The 25969-nt window shown below is 42.6% G+C and overlaps 2 protein-coding genes and 1 long non-coding RNA gene across 7 annotated transcripts in view; 2 read left to right on the top strand and 1 right to left on the bottom strand.

The window, feature by feature from the left end:
- Positions 1-12770, top strand: part of mpp3a (MAGUK p55 scaffold protein 3a) — a 40123-nt gene extending 27353 nt beyond the window's left edge. For 2 of the 3 annotated variants that reach the window (XM_066698538.1, XM_066698536.1), the window contains 7 exons: positions 44-85; positions 2794-2955; positions 3656-3736; positions 7175-7268; positions 8200-8308; positions 8682-8807; positions 9793-12770. In XM_066698538.1, coding sequence (XP_066554635.1) covers positions 44-85; positions 2794-2955; positions 3656-3736; positions 7175-7268; positions 8200-8308; positions 8682-8807; positions 9793-9972 — 794 coding nt within the window. In that variant the 3' untranslated portion in view covers positions 9973-12770. The remainder of the gene's footprint in view (positions 1-43; positions 86-2793; positions 2956-3655; positions 3737-7174; positions 7269-8199; positions 8309-8681; positions 8808-9792) is intronic. The other variant, XM_066698537.1, reaches the window with a different exon arrangement.
- On the bottom strand, positions 12706-14559 carry LOC136741731 (uncharacterized). Its single transcript, XR_010814393.1, has 3 exons — positions 14264-14559; positions 13948-14018; positions 12706-12835 (listed from the first exon to the last, which is right to left on the bottom strand). It is a non-coding gene; the product is annotated as an uncharacterized LOC136741731 (long non-coding RNA).
- On the top strand, positions 12763-24813 carry naglu (N-acetylglucosaminidase, alpha). 3 transcript variants are annotated; one of them, XM_066698534.1, is made up of 6 exons: positions 12763-12846; positions 18551-18698; positions 18921-19094; positions 19188-19273; positions 19402-19658; positions 19848-24813. In XM_066698534.1, exons 2-6 carry the CDS (start codon positions 18591-18593, stop codon positions 21062-21064), a joined length of 1842 nt encoding a protein of 613 aa, XP_066554631.1. In that variant the 5' UTR covers positions 12763-12846; positions 18551-18590; the 3' UTR covers positions 21065-24813. The 3 variants fall into 3 exon arrangements, with proteins under 3 accessions (XP_066554631.1, XP_066554632.1, XP_066554630.1); XM_066698535.1 differs by lacking the exon at positions 12763-12846 and adding an exon at positions 12952-13016; XM_066698533.1 differs by lacking the exon at positions 12763-12846 and adding an exon at positions 15367-16025 and having other exon boundaries at positions 18921-19067.
- The last annotated feature ends 1156 nt before the right edge of the window (positions 24814-25969 follow it).

The following is a 25969-nucleotide window of genomic DNA, read 5'->3' as shown; positions in this document are numbered from 1 at the left end:
ACCCTCTGCTTACCCCCTTCTCTCCCTGCTTGCCTCCTTACAGAGGACTGTGACTGTGAGGGCTATTTCAATGGACAGTACATAGGTGAGAGCATGACTTCTTAGCTTTATTTGCCAATGCAGCTGAGCACAGCACTACGTGGGCTGAAGGGGGGGTGAGAGGGACTGGGCCGGGGAAACTGCGCCGTAGGCTCCAGCTTGTTAAGACCCAAAGGCGGGACTCACCCTAACTGTCACAGTGAGTGTGAATAAATCTGCAGAAAACTAAAAAAAACAAGGCAGTGTTCACAGAAATGTTTAGCATGAGTTCCTCTGTTTCAAAGAACTACACCCCCATTTTTGTTTTTTTCCGTTGCTGTCAAAGCTCTCCCTGAGGTGTTAATGAGCAGCTCAGTGATAAAGTTAATTAATTTTGCTTCATTTTCTTTGTCATAAAAGGCAGCCAGTGCAAGGGGAGTGCAGTGCTTATACTCTGTGAATACTGTCCTTGGGTGGGTACCCACACATTTTGAGATGTTCTTGATTGTTGGCGAACGTCAAAATGTTGGCACTTCCTTTAGTATCCTCCAGTCAACAGGGGGCCTGAGGAAAAACTGCCCCGCAGATCAAAACATCTTCAGTCCTTCAGGAGACGACAGTGTGACTGGAATCTTATTTGGCCTAACGTCACTGGGGTCTCTGTGACTTTTGGAGTGGGTATCGCCTTTTGATATGATGCTTTAATAATGTTACCAATAAATATATATTTTAAACATTAATATCCCATCAAAAAAAGAAAATAATATTATAATTAAATAATAAGGCCTAAGTGGCTACGGACCACTTTATAAATGTCAGCTATTGTATGCAGATTTAATATAGAGGGGGTCACAAAACATACCTTATCCCTCCCTCCTACTCAATCTTCATCAAAAGGCTGCCCATAACTTTCTGCCCTCATTCTATAACTCCTGGGGTCTATTTGAATGATCTAAACCAGATTGATAAAGCATAGTCACATGCAGTATTGCCATGCTATTGCTGCTCCTTTGCTAGTGTCTCACAGGGAGTGCCAAATTTGCCCTTCTCATAGGCTAACGAGATTAAAATGAGAAATGTCTCACCGCACAGTGCCCCACAGAGTTCAGCCCTGGCAACTGCCTCCCTAATGTTGAGAAGGCTAGCTCAAAGTTGGAATTGGCAACCAGCCATAGATGATTCACACATTAGCATGCATTTGATCATTCGAACGGGGGATGTCAAAAGTGAGAGTGCACATTCAAACAGAAATTACTAAAGAACAACAACATTAAAAATAAAATTAAAATAAAGAGCCCCTTGGAAATGGGCCAATGATTGTCCATAGCACAATAAATACAGACATATTGAAAGGAGAACATGGTTTCATATCCACTGCTGTTTAGATCATGAAATACACCCCACTCCTGCCTGAGTAAGCTGTGGAAACTTAGCACTATGCTGCTGAAATGGAAAAGCAAGGCCCCTTAGTTTGGAAGCACTGCACAGACAAAGCACGTGTTCTGCGAGATTTAAAGCTGGTGTAATGGTCTAATACTAGTTATAGTTTCTCCAAAGTGTAAACCAGTAGCGCCTTCCTGTGGCCAAGCTTTTTCCTGGGAGTTTTATACAGGTACAGTTACAGTTTTTATTTCATTCAGGTACAGCTGCCTCATTTCTTGTCACTGTTTCATTTTGTTTTGCTTGATTTTGTTTGTCCAGGATTATTTCTTCTTCAGGTTTTGTTCTCGTTTCAGAATCAATTTCAAGCGCAGTTAGTTGCAAAGCCGCTTAATTTTAGCATACTGGTTTGTGTCAGTAGTGCACCTTCATATAATTTCAGTGAATCCCTAATGGGCACTGCTTTTAGTTGACTTTAACTTGTTTTTGGTATCATAAAACATAACTGATCCTAAGCATGCTAGCATGTTATTTTTCAGTGCCAATAAGATTAAATGGGGGAATGGGATGCGGTCATCTCTCTGCTTTTTGAAATCATAGCAAAACCTGTTTAGAAGCGTGAATTTGATTTCAATGAGATTCCTATTCTAGATGTTTTGCTTTCTGTAAATACTTTTTTTGATCTACGCTGTAGTGGTATGAAATATATCTATATGGATATTGCAATTTTAAATCAAATATATGTGTATTGAGAAGAAATTCAATCTATTTTCTCCCACCCCTGCGCAAAGAGAATGTACAATCTGCGGTCTGTTGATGTACTTGTTTTGCCATAAATAAGCAAACACCACCGCCACTCCCTCCCCAGTTGAAACCCACACACAGCATAGGCCCATGGCAATTTGCGAATACCACCACCACCACCAAAAAAATTATGTTAATAGAAAATAGTGCTTAGTGTTTTTATATCTGTACGTTTCTGCAGTAACATCCTTGGATTTTACTGCACTAGACACTATAAATGTGAAATAGAGAAATTGTGCAAGAACGGTAATGGTGACAACCAGATTTATGTTACTTATGAAAATATGAAAAATTAAATAAATCAGTAGAATGAGAAGTGGGCTTCAGGGTGAAACTGAAAGATGATAAATGCATTGGCCCTTTTAATTGTGTTGACCTTGTATTACTGGAAAGTAATGTTTTACTGGAAAGAAAATAAAGCGTTGTTTGCTGCCTTTGTTGTTAAACCAATAATAGCATTGAAAGCATTGATAGCAGAAGTGGCAGGACAGCTTCAATGTTGGTACTCAAACCTTGTGTAATGGAAGCCACTTACCTGCCATTCCACCCATCTATTTGTTCGTCTCTCTGTCTGTCCGGCCCCCCTTGCAGCCGGCCTGCGCAGGAGCTTCCGCCTGAGCCGCAAGGACCGGCAGGGTGGCCAAGTGGAGGCACGGCAGCCAGACCCCGGCGAGCCGGAGTTCATCACCTACGAAGAGGTCACTCGCTACCAGCAGAGGCATCATGAGCGGCCCAGGCTGGTTGTCCTCATTGGTAAGCTGACAGGCCCGCTGAAAGCATCACTTCAGCAGCAGTAGTGTTCATGATGGGAAATGGGTTTGAATATTTTGGGGGTTTGTTTGTTTTTCTTCTTATTTTTTATTGTTCCGAATTTGACATAGGCAGCTAATATGGATGCAGTTTTCTTGGCCCCAAATATTCCCAGTCACTCTACAGTCACTCCTGGTTTGTAGAAATAGTCAGGGGTGGAGTTTAAACAATATGTTCTTCTTCCAGGTCAGAAATAAAGCTTTGGAAGAAGGTGTTTATGGTACAAAACCCAGTATGGACTCACTGTTCCAGTATGTCTAACTGTGTATGTGAGTGTTAGTGTCAGAGTTTCAAAAATTGGTAAAGGACTTACTTAGGAGAAAGGGTAGTACATAGATTTTTAACAGTTACTGTGATATACGTACAGCTTATCTGCTCACACAAAATGTTTGCCTATTGCTCCCATAAATTATGCTTTTAAAATTACCATCTAAGACAATTAAAACATCTGCTCTCATTCGTGAAAGTGGGCCCTTGGTAGTTCACAAAGGTGACTTGGCGCAGATGCCATTTGGAAAGTTTTAAGCTCAGGTCCTTCCACATACTTGGGCACTCCATAGCTGTCCTGATGTTTTAATTAATCCAGGAGCTGGTTAAAAAGCCTTTGACAGAGAATGTTAATGTGTGCCTGGAATTGCTGCAGGATCACTGGGAGCTCGGATCAACGAGCTGAAACAGAAGGTCATCGCAGAGAACCCGCAGCGCTACGGAGTCGCAGTCCCACGTGAGTCCAGCCTGGCTGTTGCTTCACAGACGAACATGGCAGCGTCATAGGACTGGGGGGGCAGACACAGTTATGTAACAAACACATGGAGGGACATGATCAATACTGAAGTATTGTGCCTTGTGCTTCCCTTCTGTGTTCAACAATAGAGTAATGGAGAAGTTAATCATACCTGTACCACTGATAATGACAAGGAGTGAACATAAAAATACTGTCTGTCAGTTTGAGTCTAGGATATTACACTTAATTTAATGCACACTAGTTTTTTCATAGGTTTTAGATATTTGAGGTTTGATCCTCAAACTACCGCTTACGGGCTATATGACTATCTCCATATATCTGTGAAGATTCAGGTTAAAAATGTTGTCCATGCAAAATTGGCAATTATTAGGTAATCTTACAAAAGTAAATAAAGAATCTCACACGTGAGAATTTTGATACATGTCCTTTAGTGTAAGTTATCCCTCTGTATCCCACTCCGGTTGCCAGCTCTAAGTGTGAATCAATTTACAGCACCCGGCCCTGTTTAATTCCACTCACAGCAGGCTATTAGAGAGATCTGAGAAATGTCTGTTGTAGTGACACAACCTTTTGTCTTGAAAGAAATATTGAAAATCATCCACAAATGTAAGCTGCCTCATAGGGTTACATTTCATTACTGTTAATTGGCAGCACTTGACCAAATAATAGAAAGACCTTTAGTACAGACCCTTCAAGGTACATTTCAAAGAAGAGCCTATTATTGACTTGCAATACAGAGACAGGGCATTTGGTTTATGAACATGGGACTCTTATCTCTCTATGGAAAGACTTGCATTAGGAAAATAGCAGCTGTACTTTGCTAAAACTACTGCAGTAACTGTACCATTAAGCAGCTGGAGGTGACACTTTCAACAACAGTCTTTTGAAGATCTTTCTGAAGCTTTTATGATTGGGTATTTGAAAATAAGGTTCAGTGCTCTACAATATCTTCATGAACTGTTTGCTGCACAATACTAAATATAGCCAGTGTTTTTTTCTGTTTTACCTTTATGAATATTATTCCTACAGAAAAATACAAAAATAGTGTTTGTGTGTGGTGTTGGGGGGAGCGGTCAAGGTCCCAAAATAAACCATTCAGTAATTTGCTTTATATCGATCTCCTTGAGGGGTTACAGTATAACTTAACCTTATGAAACTGACTTTGCAGAATTTACACACAGGGGGAAGCAGTCTTACAACTGACTTGATTAATCTACTGGTGTTTGATGGTTCTGTTAATGCACCTTAGTCACCAGTGGCAGTCTGCAGAGAGGTTGAAATGCTTAAGCGTCAGCAGTTTGTATGTGATGCTCTACCACCAACCTCTGTGTGCATTCAGGCTGTTTAGAGGAGAGAGAAAAAACTGTTTGTTTATTATTAAATACTGCTTAGGACGCTGAAATCTATAGCACATTATAAATGCCTTCTGTGTTGAATTTCTCCTTGTTTTACCTCATTAAAACAGGGATCCAGATAAGACTTGCTGTGTAGTAGCTGGAGCCATTTCAGATTTCATGGGCCTGCAGGCTCCCGCTTGAAGTGATTTCTATTTTATGGTGATTTAATTCTGAACACATTTGTATACAGTGAGGGAAAAAAGTATTTGATCCCCTGCTGATTTTGTACGTTTGCCCACTGACAAAGAAATGATCAGTCTATAATTTTAATGGTAGGTGTATTTTAACAGTGAGAGACAGAATAACAACAAATAAATCCAGAAAAACGCATTTCAAAAAAGTTATAAATTGATTTGCATGTTAATGAGGGAAATAAGTATTTGACCCCTTCAACTTAGTACTTGGTGGCAAAACCCTTGTTGGCAATCACAGAGGTCAGACGTTTTTTGTAGTTGGCCACCAGGTTTGCACACATCTCAGGAGGGATTTTGTCCCACTCCTCTTTGCAGATCCTCTCCAAGTCATTAAGGTTTCGAGGCTGACGTTTGGCAACTCGAACCTTCAGCTCCCTCCACAGATTTTCTATGGGATTAAGGTCTGGAGACTGGCTAGGCCACTCCAGGACCTTAATGTCTTCTTCTTGAGCCACTCCTTTGTTGCCTTGGCTGTGTGTTTTGGGTCATTGTCATGCTAGAATACCCATCCATGACCCATTTTCAATGCCCTGGCTGAGGGAAGGAGGTTCTCACCCAAGATTTGATGGTACATGGCCCCGTCCATCGTCCCTTTGATGCGGTGCAGTTGTCCTGTCCCCTTAGCAGAAAAACACCCGCAAAGCATAATGTTTCCACCTCCATGTTTGACGGTGGGGATGGTGTTCTTGGGGTCATTCCTCCTCCTCCAAACACGGCGAGTTGAGTTGATGCCGAAGAGCTTGATTTTGGTCTCATCTGACCACAACACTTTCACCCAGTTCTCCTCTGAATCATTCAGATGTTCATTGGCAAACTTCAGACGGGCCTGTACATGTGCTTTCTTGAGCAGGGGGACCTTGCGGGCGCTGCAGGATTTCAGTCCTTCATGGCGTAGTGCGTTACCAATTGTTTTCTTGGTGACTATGGTCCCAGCTGCCTTGAGATCATTAACAAGATCCTCCCGTGTAGTTCTGGGCTGATTCCTCACCGTTCTCATGATCATTGAAACTCCACGAGGTGAGATCTTGCATGGAGCCCCAGACCGAGGGAGACTGACAGTTATTTTGTGTTTCTTCCATTTGCGAATAATCGCACCAATGTTGTCACCTTCTCACCAAGCTGCTTGGCGATGGTCTTGTAGCCCATTCCAGCCTTGTGTAGGTCTACAATCTTGTCCCTGACATCCTTGGACAGCTCTTTGGTCTTGGCCATGGTGGAGAGTTTGGAATCTGATTGATTGATTGCTTCTGTGGACAGGTGTCCCTTTAAGAGAGTGCTCCTAATCTCAGCTCGTTACCTGTATAAAATACACCTGGGAGCCAGAAATCTTGCTGATTGATTGGGGATCAAATACTTATTTCCCTCATTAACATGCAAATCCATTTATAACTTTTTTGAAATGCGTTTTTCTGGATTTTTTTGTTGTTATTCTGTCTCTCACTGTTAAAATACACCTACCATTAAAATTATAGACTGATCATTTCTTTGTCAGTGGGCAAACGTACAAAATCAGCAGGGGATCAAATACTTTTTTCCCTCACTGTAGATGGACACTGAAGGGCCTTCCAGCTTCATCAGAACAATTTGAAAACCTGCAGGTTATATATAACCTGAAGGGAATCAAACTGCTATATAGTAGGAGTATCATTTCCATCCTTATTAAAATCAGCATCTATGTGCTACTGTGACCACTATGTTCACCTATTGTGCTTGCAAAAAGGAATCTGCCTGCAGCTGTTGCTTTCTGTTACACTCCCCCACCCCCCTTTAACTTGTACAGTGCCTGCTGTCATTAAGGAGCCCTGGCATTTGCCTTGCATTTCCAGATACCACAAGACCCAAAAAAAGCCACGAGAAAGAGGGGGTGGAATATCACTTTGTCTCCAAGCAGATGTTTGAAGCAGACGCACAGAATAACAAGTGGGTTCGATGCTTTAATCCCATTAGGTGTGCCCGCATGAAGGGGCAAGGCCTTCCCCGATACCACCGCTTCACCTTCACTGCGCTGGGGATTCGTTCAGTTCCATCTCTGCACGCTCTGTCTCGCTTGAGTCTCAGCTGCCTGTTCTCTACTCCTCATTCAGGCACAGAACTTAAACAAATAATTACTTTCACCCGTGCATTTTCCTCTCCAACTTTTCCTACTTTGTTCTCCCTTCATAGCACCTGAACATATTTTCACTGCCATTGCCAGCCGGTGTGTAGGACATTGGAACTGTGCATGTGTTTTTAGCGACTGTTTCGATGCTGAGTAAAGATCATTTCTGGAAGACTACAGAAATGTGAAGAAGAGTTGTAAACAATGACTATAGTGGAGTACTAGATACAATTATTTCTCCAATACTATAGTTGTATTTGATGATTTCCTTTGACTGGTATTATTTGTCTTTGAATGTGGTCAAGTACAATAAATCTGTTGCAGCAGTTGGTGTATAGAAGGACTGGGGAATGCACTGGCCTATTTTTCAAAGATCTTAGTACTCCCCTCAATACAAACCTTTCTGGTACAGAAGAAAACAGAGATTTGTTTTATTCCCAATTTATTTGGGTATATATATATATATATATATATATATATATATATATATATATATATATATATATATTAGCAATATATTTTGGGTGAATTAAAAGGAATTTGTTTTTCTTTTCTTTTTTGATGGTGCATGTGAATTTCAGAAAGAAAACATTATGGTAAGAAACGCGAAATGACGGGAGGCTATTCTGCCCATGTTGCTTGGTTGGTGGCCAGTACTATGTCAAGCTAGGCTGAGCAAAGATGGACCTCTATAGCAGATCCCTTCAGAAAACTGAGCTCTCACCTGGGGTCTGTGGCTCTGTCTTCATCCAGGTTCATTGAGCACGGGGAGTACAAGGAAAACCAGTACGGCACCAGCCTGGAGGCCATTCGGTCAGTGCAGGCAAGGAATAAACTGTGCTTAGTGGATGTCCAGCCAGAGGTAAGAGCCTGTGTGACAGATATATGAATGCAAGTGGAAATCGGTACTAACTTTCTGGTTGATTCCTGGGGATTTATGGTTCAAAAGAGCAAAATGGGATTATTTTAATACAGTTGTGTGGAGTTTCTTAAATGCTAAAAGCCTTAAACGCTGATGTGGAACAAAACCTTTATCAAATTAAAACCTCACTGTATTTATCAGTGTGCCTAAATTAACCTTCAAGTGTAAGCTCTGGAAATGTTGCCCTGACTGTAAATCAAGTCCATCTATGAGCTAAACTGCTGCTCATCGATATTCTCATCCTCCCCTATTCTCCGCATTCTCAGTGACTAATGCCATCAGTCTGTCTCTCTCTCACTCTTGTGTGTCCCAGGCGTTGAAGAGCCTGCGCACCTCCGAGTTCAAGCCCTTCGTGATCTTCGTCAGGCCGCGCATTCCCGAAACCCGCCGCCGGCGCAGCGCAGCCTCTCCCGGGGCCGTGGACCACGGAAGGGTCACAGTGAGTTCATCCCCAACACCTGCTCTCCCCAGATCTCTTGACCCTCAGGAGCCTAGTGTGACCTGTATATGTATCACACATGTTTTAAAAGGCTTGAGAAAAATAGATTATCCCTGTGTATCAGGTCTCTGGGCGTGGCATAAATGTTTCTAAATGTTAAAGTGGGACTCTTTGCTTTATGTATGTATGTATTTATTTAATATGCAGTTAAGTTATGTACTTTTTTATGTACTGAGCATTAGTTTCATCCAGTTGTATCGTGTAATGAGACCAATTAAGTGATAGAGAGCTGACGAAGACAAATTGGGACCCCCCAAGGAACCAAAGCTGACACCCCTGGATTATATGCTCTTTAAACACATCTAGCTCTCCAGATGCAAAGATTGGAATGAAGTGTAACATTGCATTTGCAGTTTGACATATTTAAAGTTTTGGAAGCTGCAGGTCCTTGTACAGATTATGCTGAAGGAAGCAGTTGAGTTTTAAATTCACAGCTGTCTGTGCACAGCTACACCAGGTTGGTCTAATTAGAAGTAATTAGTAGTGCTTTCCCTTTCTCAAAGGTACAATGTGCAGTTACAACAATTGGAAATGGATCAAAACGTGCTATAGGAGATGTATGAATAGGTACCCTTGATAGATGCCCATCTGACATTGTCTCTACGTATTAGGCTAGTCCTTGTTTCTATTCCAGCAAACAAAGAATGCTCCTTAACCCTTAGTAATTCTGGGATACTATATTATATTAATTAATTATATTAATTATATTAATAAAATTGGGATACTATATTTTTGCCAAGCCCGTTAAATATTTCTGACAATATGCCACCCACTGGGTTCTTTAGGTTTAAGGGGAAAAGTGACAAAATTCGATTTCTGTGTACAGACTAAACTAGTCTTTTGTGAGGGAAGCCCAAAACAAAACGTGTCAAAGATTGAGGGAGAGAAATTAGAAAACAAAACGCTGGTAATTCTCCTCTGACAGGACGACGAGCTGCAGGAGATGCGTCAGTCAGCCGCCCTCATCGACCAGCAGTACGGCCACCTGGTGGACAGGGTGTTGGTCAAGGAGGACACACAGAGCGCCTGCGCCGAGCTCAAGAGCATCCTGGAGCGGCTGGAGCGGGAGGCTTTTTGGGTGCCCATCAGCTGGGTGCGGACCTAGCCCACTGCCAACACCCCACGCCCCAACGTCCCTTCCACCATCCCCAACCCCAAATCTGTACAGGAGTCCCTTTGGGCCTCACCTCCAACTGGTACTGTAGAACTGTGACCAACAGAAAAGCTGCTGTCCAATCACAGACACGCTGCCAGTTCTGGGTAACTAGAGCAGAAGAGACGCCTTGCAAAACAGCGAAGGGAAGTCTTGGAGTCAGGATATGGAGAAAGCAGGGTTAGATCCAGATAAGCATCCTCTTTCTCACAGCCACCTCTTCAGTTGGCAAGCAATTCTATGCACTCCAGGTTTATCTTCATGCACCCATGTCCTCTTTAGCCCTCTGAAAGTTTGTGCGCTCCCTTTTGATTTAGGAACAGTTGAGAGTCGAAACCCGTCAGCTTGGGGTTTCAACACTGCTGTTTTACGGCTGAAGACAGATGTTTAAAGGCAATCAATCAAAATTAAGGATCGATGGTGTGGTTTCCTAATCAGTGTTATAAAACCTTCCCCTATATTCAAGTAAATATGTATTCTACAGGTACAAAGTGTTGGAATAAGCCATGATGAACTATTTCTCCCTCCTTTATGATTGCAGAAAGGGCCAATAAAAAGGAATTTGTTATAATAACCCAACCATCCCAGTTTGAACCCACTGTAACACATAAATAAAATACTGTAAATATCTATGTTATATTTAGGAAACTCTAATAAGGGGTTGGAAGAAAAAACTAAATCCAGTAGACTATGAACAGTCAACCACTGTGCTATTTTTAAATGTAGGTTTTTGGAAAACCTTCCTGTTAAACTAAATAAAATATATAGAAAATCCAGTCATGCAGAACAGCATTTCACAAGTTCCCATAATTCCTTGTCAGAGGGTATAGAAACTGAGGTATTGTGGGCAAGACTGACTGCATATCCATCTAAGTGGTCGTGGTGACATCCTACACGGTCCTTTTTAATTTGGATTCTCAGGGGTCTGACATGGGTAGAGCCAGACGGATCATTAGCACAGGCCTGGTGCGGTTTTATGGCTCTTCTATTCAAGCACCTCTCCAGTTCTTCTGTTCTGATGGATTTCTTTCAGTTCCAGATCTCGGACAAGCTCTGAGAGAGAGCATTAATGAGCAATAGCCAACAGTGGTTTCTGTATTTTGTTGAGTATTCAGGAAAAATTAAAATGTCTAGACAGCATCCTCATGGTATAAGACTTTTGCACTTTTAAAACGGATTTATCATACTTTTGCTGCCATTTCCTATAGGGTTCTTTACTGTGTTTTACAATTGGACCATTAAGTGAAATATGGTGGAATATCATGGCATTCCCTTGGTAGAGTGCCATAAAATATTCAAGGCATGTTCAGCCCATAGGAAATCACTGTAAATCTATGTGGAAACCCCCCAGTAAAACCAGGTTAAAAGTGCAAAACTCCTATTGTGCATTTAACAAGGTAAACTTGCATGAGGGCCACTAACATAAATGAAATGCTCACAGATTTGTAGATACCGTTGTGTGTGTGAGAGAGAGAGAGAGGGAGAGGGAGAGGGAGAACAATTGATTTGTTTTCCTCAGGAGGAGGTTTTGGTTTTTATGAAACACATTTGTATATTGACACATCATGAATCACCCTTTAGCTTGATTTTTCCAGAACAATTGCAAATAAATAAATAAATAAAAACAGCCTGCAAGCTGCTCGGCAGGAATAGATTATTCTGTGGTTAACAAAACGCATCATAACCTTCTGTTCCAATTTCAATTTAAACCAAGGGTACAATGTACAGCAGAAATACAGCAAATGAGCATTAAAATTGCAGTATATCTACAACACTAAGAAACTGTGTTCTATGACTCCTTTAGTATTCCCTATTGCTTGTCAGGATCAAAGATAAACCTCAGTGTGTAGGCTTCACACACACATGCAGAATTGCTCTGAGAAGAACATGAGCCGCTTGATATTTGGATCCGCAGCTCACATATGTATAAAACCATATTTTAACTTTGCTCAAAATAGCCCGGGAGCACAAGGGAGAGAAATACTTCACTATCTGACATTGCAGGCTCAGTTCTGTGAGTCCTCGCTGTGTCCGTTTGTCTTGCACACCATCTGAACTTGAAAAGAGAGATACTCAACCATGGTGCTTCCTCACCTCCTGCAGGGATAAAGGCAAGAGTAAAAAAACAGACTCCCAGGTGCATGAACAAGAATGCACAATCCTACTGTGTTTGATTATAGAAAACAATGCAGTATTAGGCAGTATTAAATCATGTCCAGGGAAGCTTTTGTCTAACCTGATACCACAGGGTTCCCCCATCCTTACTGTTCTGTATAGAAAATCTTTATTTTATTTTATTTTATTTTCTAGACCTGTGTACCCTGTACAGTGAAGTTCATAACATCCAGTCGCATCTCAAAGACTCACTCGTCACAACTTGTAATCCATGCTCAAGCTTTTTCATATAGAGAAAACTTAATACAAAAAAAAACTGACTATGACCCTCCCTTTGGTCGAATTGGATGTTTACAGTTTCTCTCTCACAAGTCGAAAAAAGAGGCAAGACTCGTTCTGACCCCTTGCGTTTGAACGTTACACGTGTGCGAATGTGACGCTAAGAAGCCTCTGGATTCTTGACCTTTGAACTGATCTTGTGCTGTTAGAATAACAAGTCAACAAAGTTTTTTTTTTTTATTGATTTATTTGTAAATTTGTAAACTTGTACTTTAGCTTGTAAACCGATCTTCCGTGTGGAATTTGTAAAGTGAGTTAAAGAACTGCAGTAGTAAAACATTGGTGGCATAAATGTTCTTCGCTGGTTTTGTGGTCCTTTGGTGAAAAGTCAACACTGCCAGGAAGGAGCTCATTGCGGCAGCTGTGAAACAGGTTGGCCAACAAAAACATATTATAGCTTGTGTTTCAAATGTTTTGTGAGATTTTTTTAATGTGCATATTCTACAAATGCCCCTCTCCCCAGTCGTGATGGAAACCAATACTGCTGTTATAATATGCGTGATATTTAATGAGCTCATTCTTTGAAAATCCAGTCATAGCAGGTAAGACTATTTATACCCATGTTTGCTACATACACTGATACAACACACATCATTTGTGTAAGCATGTTGGTTAAAATGTATTTAAAAGTTCAGCCTCATATACTGTGTACCTTTTAGGCTGGTCAGTACAAAAGATGATAATGTTCCTAGACACTGCAAAAGGCTTTTTAAAAGAGATAAGTGACTTTTTAAGGGCAGAAAGCTAATGGCTGCAAGAGCTTATACAGCAGATGCAAAGTACCATTTAGCAGAAATCAGAAGGATCCAATAAGCTCATTAGAAGACTTTATGCCTGTTATTGTTTTTTGCTAACATTCAGATTTATTTATTTTCAAGTGCAGTGGAAGGAGCCACATGCTGCTTTTGAAGGATGTGGAATGTGAACGCTGCAGAATAAAATGTAGTAATGAGAGAATGTAGTTAATAATGAACGTGACAGGCACATCAATGTGAAGTTTGGAGAACTAGGATTAAATAAATGACTGCCTCTCAGTGTCAAATATAAATTATTTAATAACACAACACATGAACATAGACGCAGTTGTTTAAGTCAAGACGTAATGTAATATTAAGGATTTTTTGTTTTGATTGGGGTGAGGACTGTGCTTCACTGTCTAAGACAAAGACAGGTATACATTAGTGCAAACAAATAAAGGCAAAAATAAGAAATAACTTGATAGTAAATTAAAGAGCATAGTCACCTTCCATGACATATGAAGCAACTGATTTGAACTTAGCCTCCCTGCTTGGTTTCAGACAGCATTCAGAGTTTCACATTCCTCCCTATAGGAGACTACTGAGACTACCACAGACCACAGTTAGAATTAAGGGGTGATTAAGCTTATAGCATGTACTAAAATGTACAATTGAAGCTGATACATGTGACGTGAAGTGATGGTGCCGGTTTAAAGACCACTGGAAATCCCCTTACTTGATAGTCATCCTGATATTTCTGTTTTTGGAGAGCAGGGTCTGGTTGTCCAAGGTGTTCCTGGCTGGCTCCTGTGGTCTCATCAAGATGAAAGAAATTACTTTGTGGAAATTGCATTTTATGATGTTATAAGAAAAATATTTTTGCATTATATAGTAAAGTAGAGAGAGAAATAACACCATCAAATATCACACCTAGAAAGTACTAATTGGTGTAACAATATTACCATATATAATGTCTTGCTTAGCATTAACCCCTTTATTAACACTGCATGCCATACACCATGTAATGGCGTGGGAATAAGAGTGAGTGTCACCTCACAGGGCATCTTCTCCTCCAAGAGTATCTTATTCCTGTCCATCTCTGCCTGCTTCTCTTTCTGCAGCTTTAAAACAAGAGGAGAGTGTGGTTACTGTAGCACTGCAGAATAAACAAGCACCTTACAGAGCAGCCCCATCAGCTTTAAGTCTTATTGATTATTTATTTCATTAATTAATTCAGGTGTTACAGATTGGATTAAATGTATTCCAGATTATCACTCCATGGATGTACATAAAATACAATCGATTTGTCTTTGATGATTCTCAGTCAACATCTCCTATTACAGATGTGTTTGTGTTTAGCCGTTTCCTCCTCACGTTTAGTTGAACCTGGTGAAGATGCGTCACAGAAGGTTGGTTGCCACAAGTGGTTTATGGAGAAAATGTAACTAGTTAAATAACTACTTAAACTATATATTTACATGTGTATTAGTAATAATGAAAAAACTGGCAAAGGAACACATGTGCAATGCTGTGTATATAGTAGGCTAAATTGTATGCTAGTTTAATAAAACATTTAAGTTGAATTGGATCGAGTCAGACCAAGAAACAAAAAAGGAAATCCTTGGATTCAGAAAGCTTCAAAACACATTCCCACCAACAAAAAGTACTGCCAATGGACAGACCTGGGGCTGTGCAGGTTATTCTGCTGGCTAATGAATTATCAGCAAAGGCAATGGACCAGCGCAGGAAATAACACATGGACCTCAGGGCGCAGAATGAATTGTTCAGACTACACGAAATATTACATAAATTCACTGCTGATCATTTAATAAAAATGAAATCCATACAGGACACCGTGGTTGAAATGAACAATCATATATTTGATATAGAGAAGCGGCAGACTGACGCGACCTGTTGTAAAATTAGGTATAAGAAAAAGAAAATTAAAACAGATAAACTGATTTTTGACAAAAGTTGTATATGTTACTTTTCTTATTATTTGAAAATCGAATTTTCGCTTTTTTGTATCTTTGTTATAGTATGACAGGAAGGTGCCAGTGGGAATCTCGAGTACATGTCATAACAGGAAGTGTAATTTGCTCACATTGGCTTCAATGTTGCTCTCGTCATGTGATCATTACTACCGTGTACTTGTTGCCATTGCCGGCGCCTTCGCGTCCTTGACTCTGATTGGCTCTGCCGCGATGCCGCTCCATCAGACTGTGCTGTGATTGGCCCGATAAACGTCACCAATCTCTGTACTTCCTGTTCTCAAGAGTTTTGGAGAGTACAGTTAGGAGATGCTCTGTATCGCAGGTTAAAATACACAACTTGTTTTGTGTTGTTGCTGCATTGTATTGCACGGACACGGGTTTCATTTTTCCATATTACAATGCCACACACGCGTCCGTATATATATCCCATCGCGTTAATCCTCATAGGCGCTGTCCTCTTGGCGGACTGTGAATTTGAGACACTGGCTCATCTGAAGCCGCAAGCCAGCGATGAAACCCAAGCGCGGGCAGTTGGCGACCTCCTGAAGCGTCTGATCGGGAACAGAGCCTCGGAGTTCATCGTGTCCGTGAATAGGTCCCTGGCACTGGAGAACGGGCAGCAAGACACCTGCGAGATCCGCTCCTCCAGAAATGCCAATATCGCGGTGAAAGGCAGCACAGGGGTGGCTGCGGCCACGGGCATCTACAACTACCTGAAGTACTTCTGCAACTGTCACATTTCCTGGTCGGGAAATCAGCTGAATATCCCGTCGCCGCTTCCCCCGGTCACAGGGACTTTGAGAATCGCCAGTCCGCACAGGTACGTTCACCGAACTGGGACACATGTGCTCATGCAAACGTCCCCATCAGAAACTTTTGTATTGTTTTTGCAATGTCCCTCCCAAAAAATGTTCTACCGTTCTTCCAGTGACACAGTAGCTCTGGCAAATGATACCCAGACTTGTCGTTTATGGTTTTGTATTTTGCAACATGGTAACAACCGCAGACAGGGCAAAACCAAACCTCAATCACGTACATCTCAAACACGGGCACCAGGTTTGAAACCCCATGCATTGGTCAGTCTCTTGACCTTTTCCTTACTACAGGCTGCTGTAATTTATTATAAATCACGTTTACCGCTATTCCCCCTGAATTTATCTGAGCTAAATTACACTATACACGTGACTGTACAGTTTTGACTATCAGATCTAGTCAGACCCACTAGTTCAGTTCCCTCTGGTTCAGTTCCCTTTAGTCAAATTCCGTCTAAATGTGCCTTCATCCCTTCATTTCAGATTTAATTCCAGTTCCATCCGTTCCATCCAGTTCTGGATCATTAACATCATTCAATTAAGCTGCATATTCAGTTCCCTTTGTCATTGCAAATCTGAATTGTACCCCAAGTCCATAACAACTTTGTATTAAGAGACTGTTTTTCGGTGCTTCATATGCTCATTGCATTGAGCCCTGCTTAGGTTGCACTGCCAGGCTGCAAGCATTGCCCACCACACTAAAGAGTCATTAGTTTCTGCAGGTGCATGTGAAGCAGATCGGGCTGTCTAGTCATTTATGGACAAGTTGGACTAAATAAGCCAGAGAGTCAGACTTTTCTAGAGCCCAATTCAAATTTGGCAAGTTTTGAGATTTTTATTCAGGTCCATTCATTCATAACAGACTTGGATCACACTGGACCTCTGAGTTTCGGAGGTTGATTCAACTACTACTACTACTAATAATAACTGTTTTCATTATCAATGACATCAGCTCTAATATTATCAAAAATAATCCTTTTACATATATATATATATATATATATATATATATATATATATGACTTTGTACAGTTACCATGCATTTATTTGTCCTAGTTTGCATGAATGGTTAGTGTGCCTATTCATTAGTGTGTGACATGGACCATGTGTGTGAATATGCTTTGAAGTCTGTGGTACTGGAATGTGGGAGCTAGCCATTCGTGTTGAGCTAACACGTCATCAGTCATGTTCAGTTAGGGGAGCAGTCTAGCACTGTTGATCTAAATCTCTGTAAGGCACCTGTGACGTAATGCTAGTGTGCTACATGCATGGGGAGACTAAGTTACCTCACTGTGGCTGTGCAGGCCTGCGAAACTACATTGAGGACAAAATAAATGCTGCATCGGAGCTTGACGCTGACCCATGTGCAATAACGTTTAAAAATAGAGATTTTGCGGAAGTTTCAGAGCCTAGAGTGACAATAGAAATCAAATACATAGTCTAGTTATTCTTTCCTCCCTGCAGCTTCTTTTAAGGGCTATTTCTGGGTTTCTGTGGGCTGTGGCATTGTTTAAAGGCCCTGTGAAAATGGGGCACAATTGGCATGTTGTTGTCATTGTCCATAGAGCCGCCATTGTTAACCAGCGGACACATCTTCGCGTCATTCTGTGACGGGGCTTTCAGGCTGTGTCCAATTAGCCTTGGCTCATTAAGGGCGCTTGAGTTGGTATCAGCTATGCCATGTGTACAGCACTCAGACTGTAAATAGTCTCGAGCTGCGTGACTGGCAGTTTTTGTGCTAGGGTACAGGAAAAGCGATGCAGTTTCCATTCAGAACACAGGGCCAATTTATTGATTGATTGTTTTTTTGTGGTAACATCCATAGCCGGGTTCGCCGCACTGAATTACTGTAGTCCTTTTGTCTGCTCAGTTGTTAGTGGCAGACTGAGAGAGAGTCATGCAGAGTTTTGCCTTGTTTTCATTCCAGCAACGCTAAGCTCCTGATGCCGAAATCACTTGGCCTCTGTGGGTCAAGGGTAGTTCCTGTACACTGTAATTGTGGTGCAGCTTTGTACAATTCGAAGTCTTTATTGCTAACACCAGGATGATCTGAAACACACTCCCTAGCCATATTGCTGAAGCCCACAATGTGACCAATGTGACTTGTGTCTCTCTGTCACTAATGGGAATGTATAAAAAATGTGTAATATATATTATGATACTTTAGCCAGTAGTTAAGATACTTGCCAGTAGTTAAAAGAAAACTGCTCCTTAGTACCACAGAACACCTCTGGGATGAACTGGAACAGCGAAGGGGGGAGGAGACCACAGATGTGAGCCAGCATAGCCCAAAGACTGTCCGGAGGCGGAACGACTCGATATTCCTCCAAGTCGTGCTCAGAATAACTTTAGGAGTCCTTTAGGATCAGGGTTTGGCCTGCACCTCAATGAACGCATTGAGAACGGCCGTCTTGTGTACTGTACCTTGTCCCAATAGATGTGGTCGTACCGAGTGTACTACACCGCTGCAGAGTTGCGGAAGATCGGTACAAGCCTACAGCTAACCTTGTCTCCCCCTCCCCACTGCTGGCAGGTTCCGATACTACCAGAACGTGTGCACTCAGAGCTACTCCATGGTGTGGTGGGACTGGGCGCGCTGGGAGCAGGAGATCGACTGGATGGCGCTCAACGGCATTAACCTGCCCCTTGCGTTTGCTGGACAGGAAGCCCTGTGGCAGGAGGTGAGCCGTCCCCCCTAAACCGCCCATCCCTATCCAAAGAGAAGATGGGGAAAGTTATTGTTTTCTGGGTTTCAATGAAATTGGCTTTGACTGACTCGCACGGCAATCCCAGCATTTGGAAGTCATTGTAACACAGGGAAAAAACAAATACTGAGGTCTGTGTCAGGACAAGTGTAACTCATTCCTTTGTGTCATTCCTTCTCATCTACCTCCTCCATGCAGGTCTACTTGTCCTTGGGCCTGAATCAGACAGAAGTCGATATGTTCTTCACCGGCCCTGCTTTCCTTGCCTGGAATCGCATGGGGAACTTATTCCGATGGGGCGGCCCTCTCCCCCAGTCGTGGCACGTCAAGCAGCTCTACCTCCAGGTTCAAGACAATAGAAACACAGCCTTTGTATTTTTAATTTTATTTTTTTTAACTTTTTTTTTTATTTGACAAAAAACAAGAAATACAGTAATTCTCTTCTCTCGTGTTTATTTTTTTCAGTACAAAATCCTGCATCGGATGAGATCCCTGGGGATGATCCCTGTCCTACCTGCTTTTTCTGGGAACGTTCCAGAAGCCATTACAAGGTATAGTGCTCAGGGTTTGCTACAGCAGGACCTCTGCTCATTAGCTCTGCAGGGAGACATTGAGTTAAATCCAGTGGCAATGCATAAATTCGTTTTTTTTTTTTTTTTTTTAATGTCATCATTTGCAGGATTTTCCCCAAAGCCAACGTGACCAAGTTGGATCCGTGGAGCCATTTTAACTGCAGCTACTCCTGCGCCACCGTTCTGGATCCCCGCGACCCCCTTTTCCAGCGTATCGGGGGGCTCTTCCTCTCCCAGCTGGTCAAGCAGTTTGGCACAGACCACATCTACAACACAGACACCTTCAACGAGATGACCCCTGCCTCGCCGGACCCCTCCTACCTGTCCACGGTCAGTGGGGCTGTCTTCTCCTCCATGACTTCTGGTGAGTGATCTCCCATTGTCACTCAGTAGTGGCAAGGGTCGATGCAGCACTGGCACTGTGAACCATGGTAAGGTTGCATAAATTCCCCACGCGTACCAACGCTGAGCCCTGTCCCTAAACATATTGTTAATTGTGGTGAATAAGTTACCCAATTGAATGTAAACCAGTTGTTTCCTTGTGTGTCTACAGTTGACCCCCAAGCAGTGTGGCTGATGCAGGGCTGGATGTTTGTTCATGACCCGGTCTTCTGGAAGCCTGCCCAGATCCAGGCTCTGCTGGGCGGGGTGCCCCTGGGCCGGATGATTGTCCTGGACCTGTTCGCCGAGTCCACACCGGCCTTCTCCCTCACCCATTCCTTCTATGGGCAGCCTTTCATCTGGTGCATGCTGCACAACTTCGGGGGCAACAACGGGCTCTTCGGCACGGTGGAGAGCATCAACCAGGGACCCTTCGAAGCCCAGCGCTACCCCAACTCCACCCTGGTGGGCATGGGGCTGGCGCCAGAGGGCATTGAGCAGAACGCGGTGGTGTACGAGCTGATGAACGAGATGGCCTGGCGCCGGGAGCCCGTCAACCTACAGAAGTGGGTGTCGCTGTACGCAGGGCGGCGCTATGGCAGCGGGCACGAGAACCTGGCGGCCGCCTGGAAGCTGCTCTTTCGCAGCATCTACAACTGCACCGTCCCACACTATAAGAATCACAACCACAGCCCGCTGGTGCACAGGCCCTCCCTGCACATGGCAACCGAGCTGTGGTATGAGCGCAAGGACCTGCTGGAGGCCTGGCGTTTGTTGTACTCTGCTGCCCCTTCCCTGATGGCCGTGGAGACTTTCCGTCACGATCTGGTGGACATCACCCGTGAAGCCCTGCAGCTGCTGGTCTCAGACTTCTACCTGGAGATCCGAGCAGCTTTTCAGAACCACCGACTGCCAGAACTGCTGACTGTTGGTGGGGTCCTGGTGTATGACCTCCTGCCCGAACTCGAGCGGCTCCTGTCCAGCGAGAAACATTTCCTCCTGGGCACCTGGCTGGCACGGGCCCGGTCCCTTGGCCTGGATGCCAAAGAGGCCCAGCAGTACGAGCTCAATGCCCGCAACCAGGTGACCCTGTGGGGCCCCTCGGGCAACATCCTGGACTATGCCAGCAAAGAGTGGGGCGGCCTGGTGGGTGACTATTACGCCCAGCGCTGGAGCCTCTTCGTCAGCACCCTGGTGGAGTGCCTGGACTGCGGGCGTCCTTTTAAGCAGGAAGCCTTCAACCAGGCTGTGTTTCAAGTGGAACAGGGCTTTGTCTACAACCAGCGGAGGTACCCAGACAAACCCCTGGGAAACACCTACGAAATCGCCAAACGGATTTTCCTGAAGTATTTCCCACAAGCCATGAATAGGGTCAGTCCAGCTGCCTGAAGAGAGACTGCTCCTTATTATTAACCCAAAACACCTCAACCACAGTGAGCCTAAAGATCCTGCATGTCTCTTGCTCCTAGAATAAACCAGTTTAGGCAACAGTCTGTGCTTACAACAGTGGCAGGATGATCTAACAGTGTAACTAAGGGGCATTCCTAGTTTCAGTTCTCAAGATATATGAACCTGCCTTGCCCAATTACTGTAGTGTTATGAACACTAATGTATAGGCTATATTTTTATTCTGTCAGAGCCTGATTAATTGTATATACAAATATTCTGCATAATCTGATGAATTTTAAACTTTTTGCTTTTGACTCAGGTGTGTTACAGTATTGCAAACACAGTGTTACAGAGGACATATTTTATACTTTTATGTTCCATGCACTGGAACATATCAAATTTGATTAATATTAAACACCAACAATGCAGAAGCATCAGATTTAAACTGATTTTTGTAATTTTGGATTTCAACAAGGATCTGCATCTGAGTGAAACATTTTTAAAAGACTCAAATGAACTTGTGAGTGAGACTCGGCGGGGCCCATGCTCGCTCAGAAGATCTCTCCATATCGCTGGGTATTCTGGATTGTCTCGGGATTCTCAAATCACATTGGCTTCTCAAGGAGGTCTTAGGGAATCGAACAAAAAGGGACCAATCTTACCTCTTCCAAAACTTTCTTGTGTAATGTAAGAACCAATATTTGTCTCGAGTTAATAGCAATATGCCTGTGTTCCTGTGTGGTTTGCAGGGTTTGCAGTAAGTCTAGCATGTGACTGACTTGGCATGGCCAAACAGATGATGATTAAAAGTCACGACAGATGTAAAACAAATAAGTAAGTGAAAAAGAAAACGGGGCTGAACGGGTTTTTTTTTTAATGTTTGCATTTGAGTCTAGTTGGAAATTTGTATAATTGTTTTGTATTGTATCACTGCCAAGGTCAAGATTGAGCAGCTAACACAGAACTATTTTAGGACTGCATTTACATTGAGTGTAAGGTATATTTCATAGCAGGGAGCATATTCGCAAGCAAGCAAACTCAGAAAGACTTTAACGCGGTCCATATTTCAAACTCTGAGCCAGTAGTCTCCTCTTAATTTGTTTGGCGAAGGAACTGAGCAAAAGCCCTTGTTGTTGTTGTTGCTGCTCTGCAGTAAGCCCAGCACCGAGGCCTTGCAGGTCATTCCATATACCTGCACTAGATGGGGCTGCAGGCTTGCTATAGATTACTATCAAAATAACAGTGCCTGTGTTGGGCCTGTTGATGTTGTATCTCTTACTGCATGCGTGTGTTTACTTCCATAGTTCTGTGAAATATACTCTCTGGAGTGGTGGGGGGGCAGGTTGATCCATCTTTTGGTTTACAAGTGAGCAGTGCGGATCATGAGTGAGCTCGGCAGTGTAATTGGTGAGAGCTGCATCAGTCCTTCCTGTGCTGCTATAGCCCTGCCGTTTGTGGTGTGGACTCCCCGAGCATGACAGGATTCGGTGGCCTGACTGGGCACAATTTGGGCACACTAATAGAGTCTAGTGTGAAGTGTAGCAGCTGGTCACTTCTCGAGTCCGAATTGGGAAGGAAAAGAACCAGTGAAGCTCACAATCCATTCTGTGTGGAATGGACCTCTTGAGGCAAAGGAATGGAGAAAAGCAGGCAAACCCTTTATGCCATTTTATGGGCACGTTTCTTTTCAGGAATCTATTGGTAATGATAATAGTGGATATACAGTGCATGTCTTTTTTTAAATCAGTTTTTTATTTTAATTGATTTGTGATTCAGTTCCTTTCGGCACTTTTCTTCGAACTGGTGGAACATTTTAACTCGACAGTGCTCACAAAAACCTACCTTTTCATTGTACACTCAAGAGGCTCTTAGGCAGATGAGATATGGCAGTGTAGTACTGCTGGTTCTGTACAAATGGGCTTTCACTGGAGATCCCCGCAGTGCCATTGATGCATAATTGTGTAGTATATCACGATGTACAGGTACTCTGGGCATGTAGATGATATGTGTTTCATCAATCCAGGTGCCCTTTAATGGAAGTACCTCATTAGTTTCTATTCATGTGATTTAAATGAAAAGGTTATATCTTTCCTGATATGTCATCCCCTAGTTGATGCGCGCACACAGCCATGCTAGATTGAAGCCAGCGTACTGAAAGAAAATGTGTGGCAGCACGAAAATGCATAGGCACAAACACCTCAGTATCTGGAAGACTGACCTTATGTGGCATTTTGGACTTAATTAAGGTCAATGGAAAAAGGATTTTAAAATGACTTGACGGCATTTAAAAAATACTTTTTTAATAAATGTATGAATGTTGTATACGTGTCTTGGGTTTAAGAGATTCCATTTTATATATATATATATATATATATATATATATATATATCTATCACACACACACACACACACACACAGACGGGTGCCAAATTAAAGGAAAAACCTGAATAAATGAGTGAAGGAACGTAACAAATGCAAATGCCTATAAACAGGTGTACTGCTTTATACAATTAAGCAATTAACATCCTATCATGCTCTGTGGCATGTATGAAGTGTTACTGGGATGAAGGCTAGTATTCTCGACAAGTGGGCGAGTGTATGTGTGGCGACTCCAAGACAACAGTATAGGCCTGACTGCTTGAGCCCTACAGTGAGGGGGTCCGGAGACTCTGTGGGGGACATTTTCCTGGCATGGTTTGGGTTGACTTGTCCCCTTCGAGGGAAGGGTCACTGCAAATCATTACAAAGTTATTCTGAGTGATCACCTTTATCCTATTGTGAAACATTTCTATCCTGGTGGCAGTGGTCTCTTCTAGGATGACAATGCCCCCATCCACAGGGCACGAGGGCTCACTGAATGGTGTGATGAGTATGAAAATGACGTGAATCATATGCTATGGCCTTCACAGTCACCACATCTCAACCCAATTGAACACCTATGGGAGATTTTGGACAAACATGTTAGACAGCGTTCTCCACCACCACCATCATCAAAACACCAAATGAGGGAATATCTTTTGGAAGAATGGTGTTCTATCCCTCCAGTAGAGTCCAGAGACTCGTAGAATCTCTGCCAAGGCGCATTGAAGCTATTCTGTTAGCTCGTGGTGCCCCAACACCGTACTGAGACACTTTATGTTCATTTTTCCTTTAATTTGTCACCCTTCTGTGTATATATATATATATATATATATTATATATATATATATATATATATATATATATATATGAACAAAACAGCTTTGTGAAGAAGTGTAAGGATATAAGTGAACGACGTGGGGCACTTGTCTTTGTCACTAAACTTGGTGTAACCTTGATTTGCGTCCCCATTTATTTTGCATAGATTCACACGGTATATGACATCACTGAAGAATTCAGTTACAGGATTGCAAATGGCCTGAGCAACAATTTGATGTATGAAATGTGCCAAGAGATTACTTTATTAAATGTGTTAAACAATCAAATCTTCACTGAAATGCATAGTACTGTTTTTGTTAGCTTGAATGGAAGCAGGTTAACTGACACAATAATGCGAGGTAAAATATTTTTGTATTTTGGGAAATAAATTTTACTTTTCATATTGGTTCGTGTAATTCTGTGCGGGTCTCTGTGTGTTTTTCAATTTACAGTCTAATCTAATCTGTATTTGTTCTTCTTTCCATCTTATTATCTATATGTTGTTGTTTTTTGTTTATTACTGTCATTGTTTTGCCTTGGTCCAAGGGGACTTGCAATTAACTGAAAAGTAACACCGTGTGAATGTTGTCTTTTGTAGATAGGAGAAACCATGACAATAATAGGTTATAAAGTGAGCAAGTAGTGCTTAAAATTCAATCAAAGGTGCTTGTAAACGGTTCTTCTGTCATGGGTATAGGCCAGCTTTACTAATAGTCTTCCTGTTTCTCTGTCGAAGTCTGTCTATAATCTATTTATCTCATCTGTCCTTGCAGTCAAAGCCCACTCTTCCTTCACGTACATCTGTCTGTCCCCCTTCCCTCTTCCACACAGTATCTCTTTCCACGTTTGTCTTTTCAAAAGGTTCAATTAGAATGATTGTGAAAAGGGGGGGACCTTGGAGAGAGGGGAAAAAAAAAGCAAAAAAATCAACAACAATGATAAGAGTGCATTCCAGCCTAAGTACCCCCATTAGCTGCCTCTCTCCTTCCACCTGGAGGAGAATGCGATCCACTTGGCTTCTCCAGGAGCAGGATCTTATTGTTGTGCACGTCCGGCCAGGTGAAGGCTGCGGAGGTTCACTGTCAATAGACGAAATGACGCACGTCGCCTTTCACACTGAAGGTGCTGCTGCTCTTGTGGAATAAAACAGCAGATGGATGAATTCTCCAAGAATGCCACGTAGTGCATTAGAGCAGATCTGAAATGCCAGCCTTTTGCAAATCACAAGGCCGCTAAGAAGAGCATGCAAGGGAGGAAAGTGGAGGCTGAGGAGCTTGCTGTCTGTGCTTCAAGGGTAATGCAGCCAAGTTACAGGCCGGGTCACAATCTGAATTATTTTCTGTTGTTTTTGGAGCAAAGGTAGCTGTGAATAGCAAAGTGATTTTGACATTACAAAACTAGCCCACAACTTCCCATCAGAGTTACCTACACTGGGCTTAATGGACCAGTTTTGGAAGGCAAGCTGTTTCAGTGATTCGATGGCTGAAACCTGAGTATTCAAGCCCTTAAGGAAGTGACCATGCTTCATTATTTTTGTTCTACAATACAATTAAATGCTATTTCTGTGCACTTGTTAAGGGTTTGACTGGCTGGGTTGCGTGTGGGAGCGAGAAGCTCTGCACACAACCATTCTGTAAAATGCACCTGATCATTTGGTATCATGACTTGAATGTTATCTCCTTTTTGTGTTGTGTTTGGACAACTCACCTAAACTCCTCACGCTCTCTC

This window comes from Amia ocellicauda, chromosome 3 (genome assembly GCF_036373705.1).
Source record: "Amia ocellicauda isolate fAmiCal2 chromosome 3, fAmiCal2.hap1, whole genome shotgun sequence".
Classification (NCBI taxonomy): domain Eukaryota; kingdom Metazoa; phylum Chordata; class Actinopteri; order Amiiformes; family Amiidae; genus Amia; species Amia ocellicauda.
The sequence above is the reverse complement of the archived record's forward strand: the minus strand, read 5'-3'. Positions and strand labels throughout refer to the sequence as shown.

Coding starts and splice junctions, on each gene's coding strand:
- naglu (XM_066698533.1), top strand. CDS start 15,604: ATGCCACACACGCGTCCGTATATATATCCCATCGCGTTAATCCTCATA. Junction 18,699..18,920: donor AGGAAGCCCTGTGGCAGGAG/GTGAGCCGTCCC, acceptor TCCTCCATGCAG/GTCTACTTGTCCTTGGGCCT. Junction 19,068..19,187: donor TCAAGCAGCTCTACCTCCAG/GTTCAAGACAAT, acceptor TATTTTTTTCAG/TACAAAATCCTGCATCGGAT.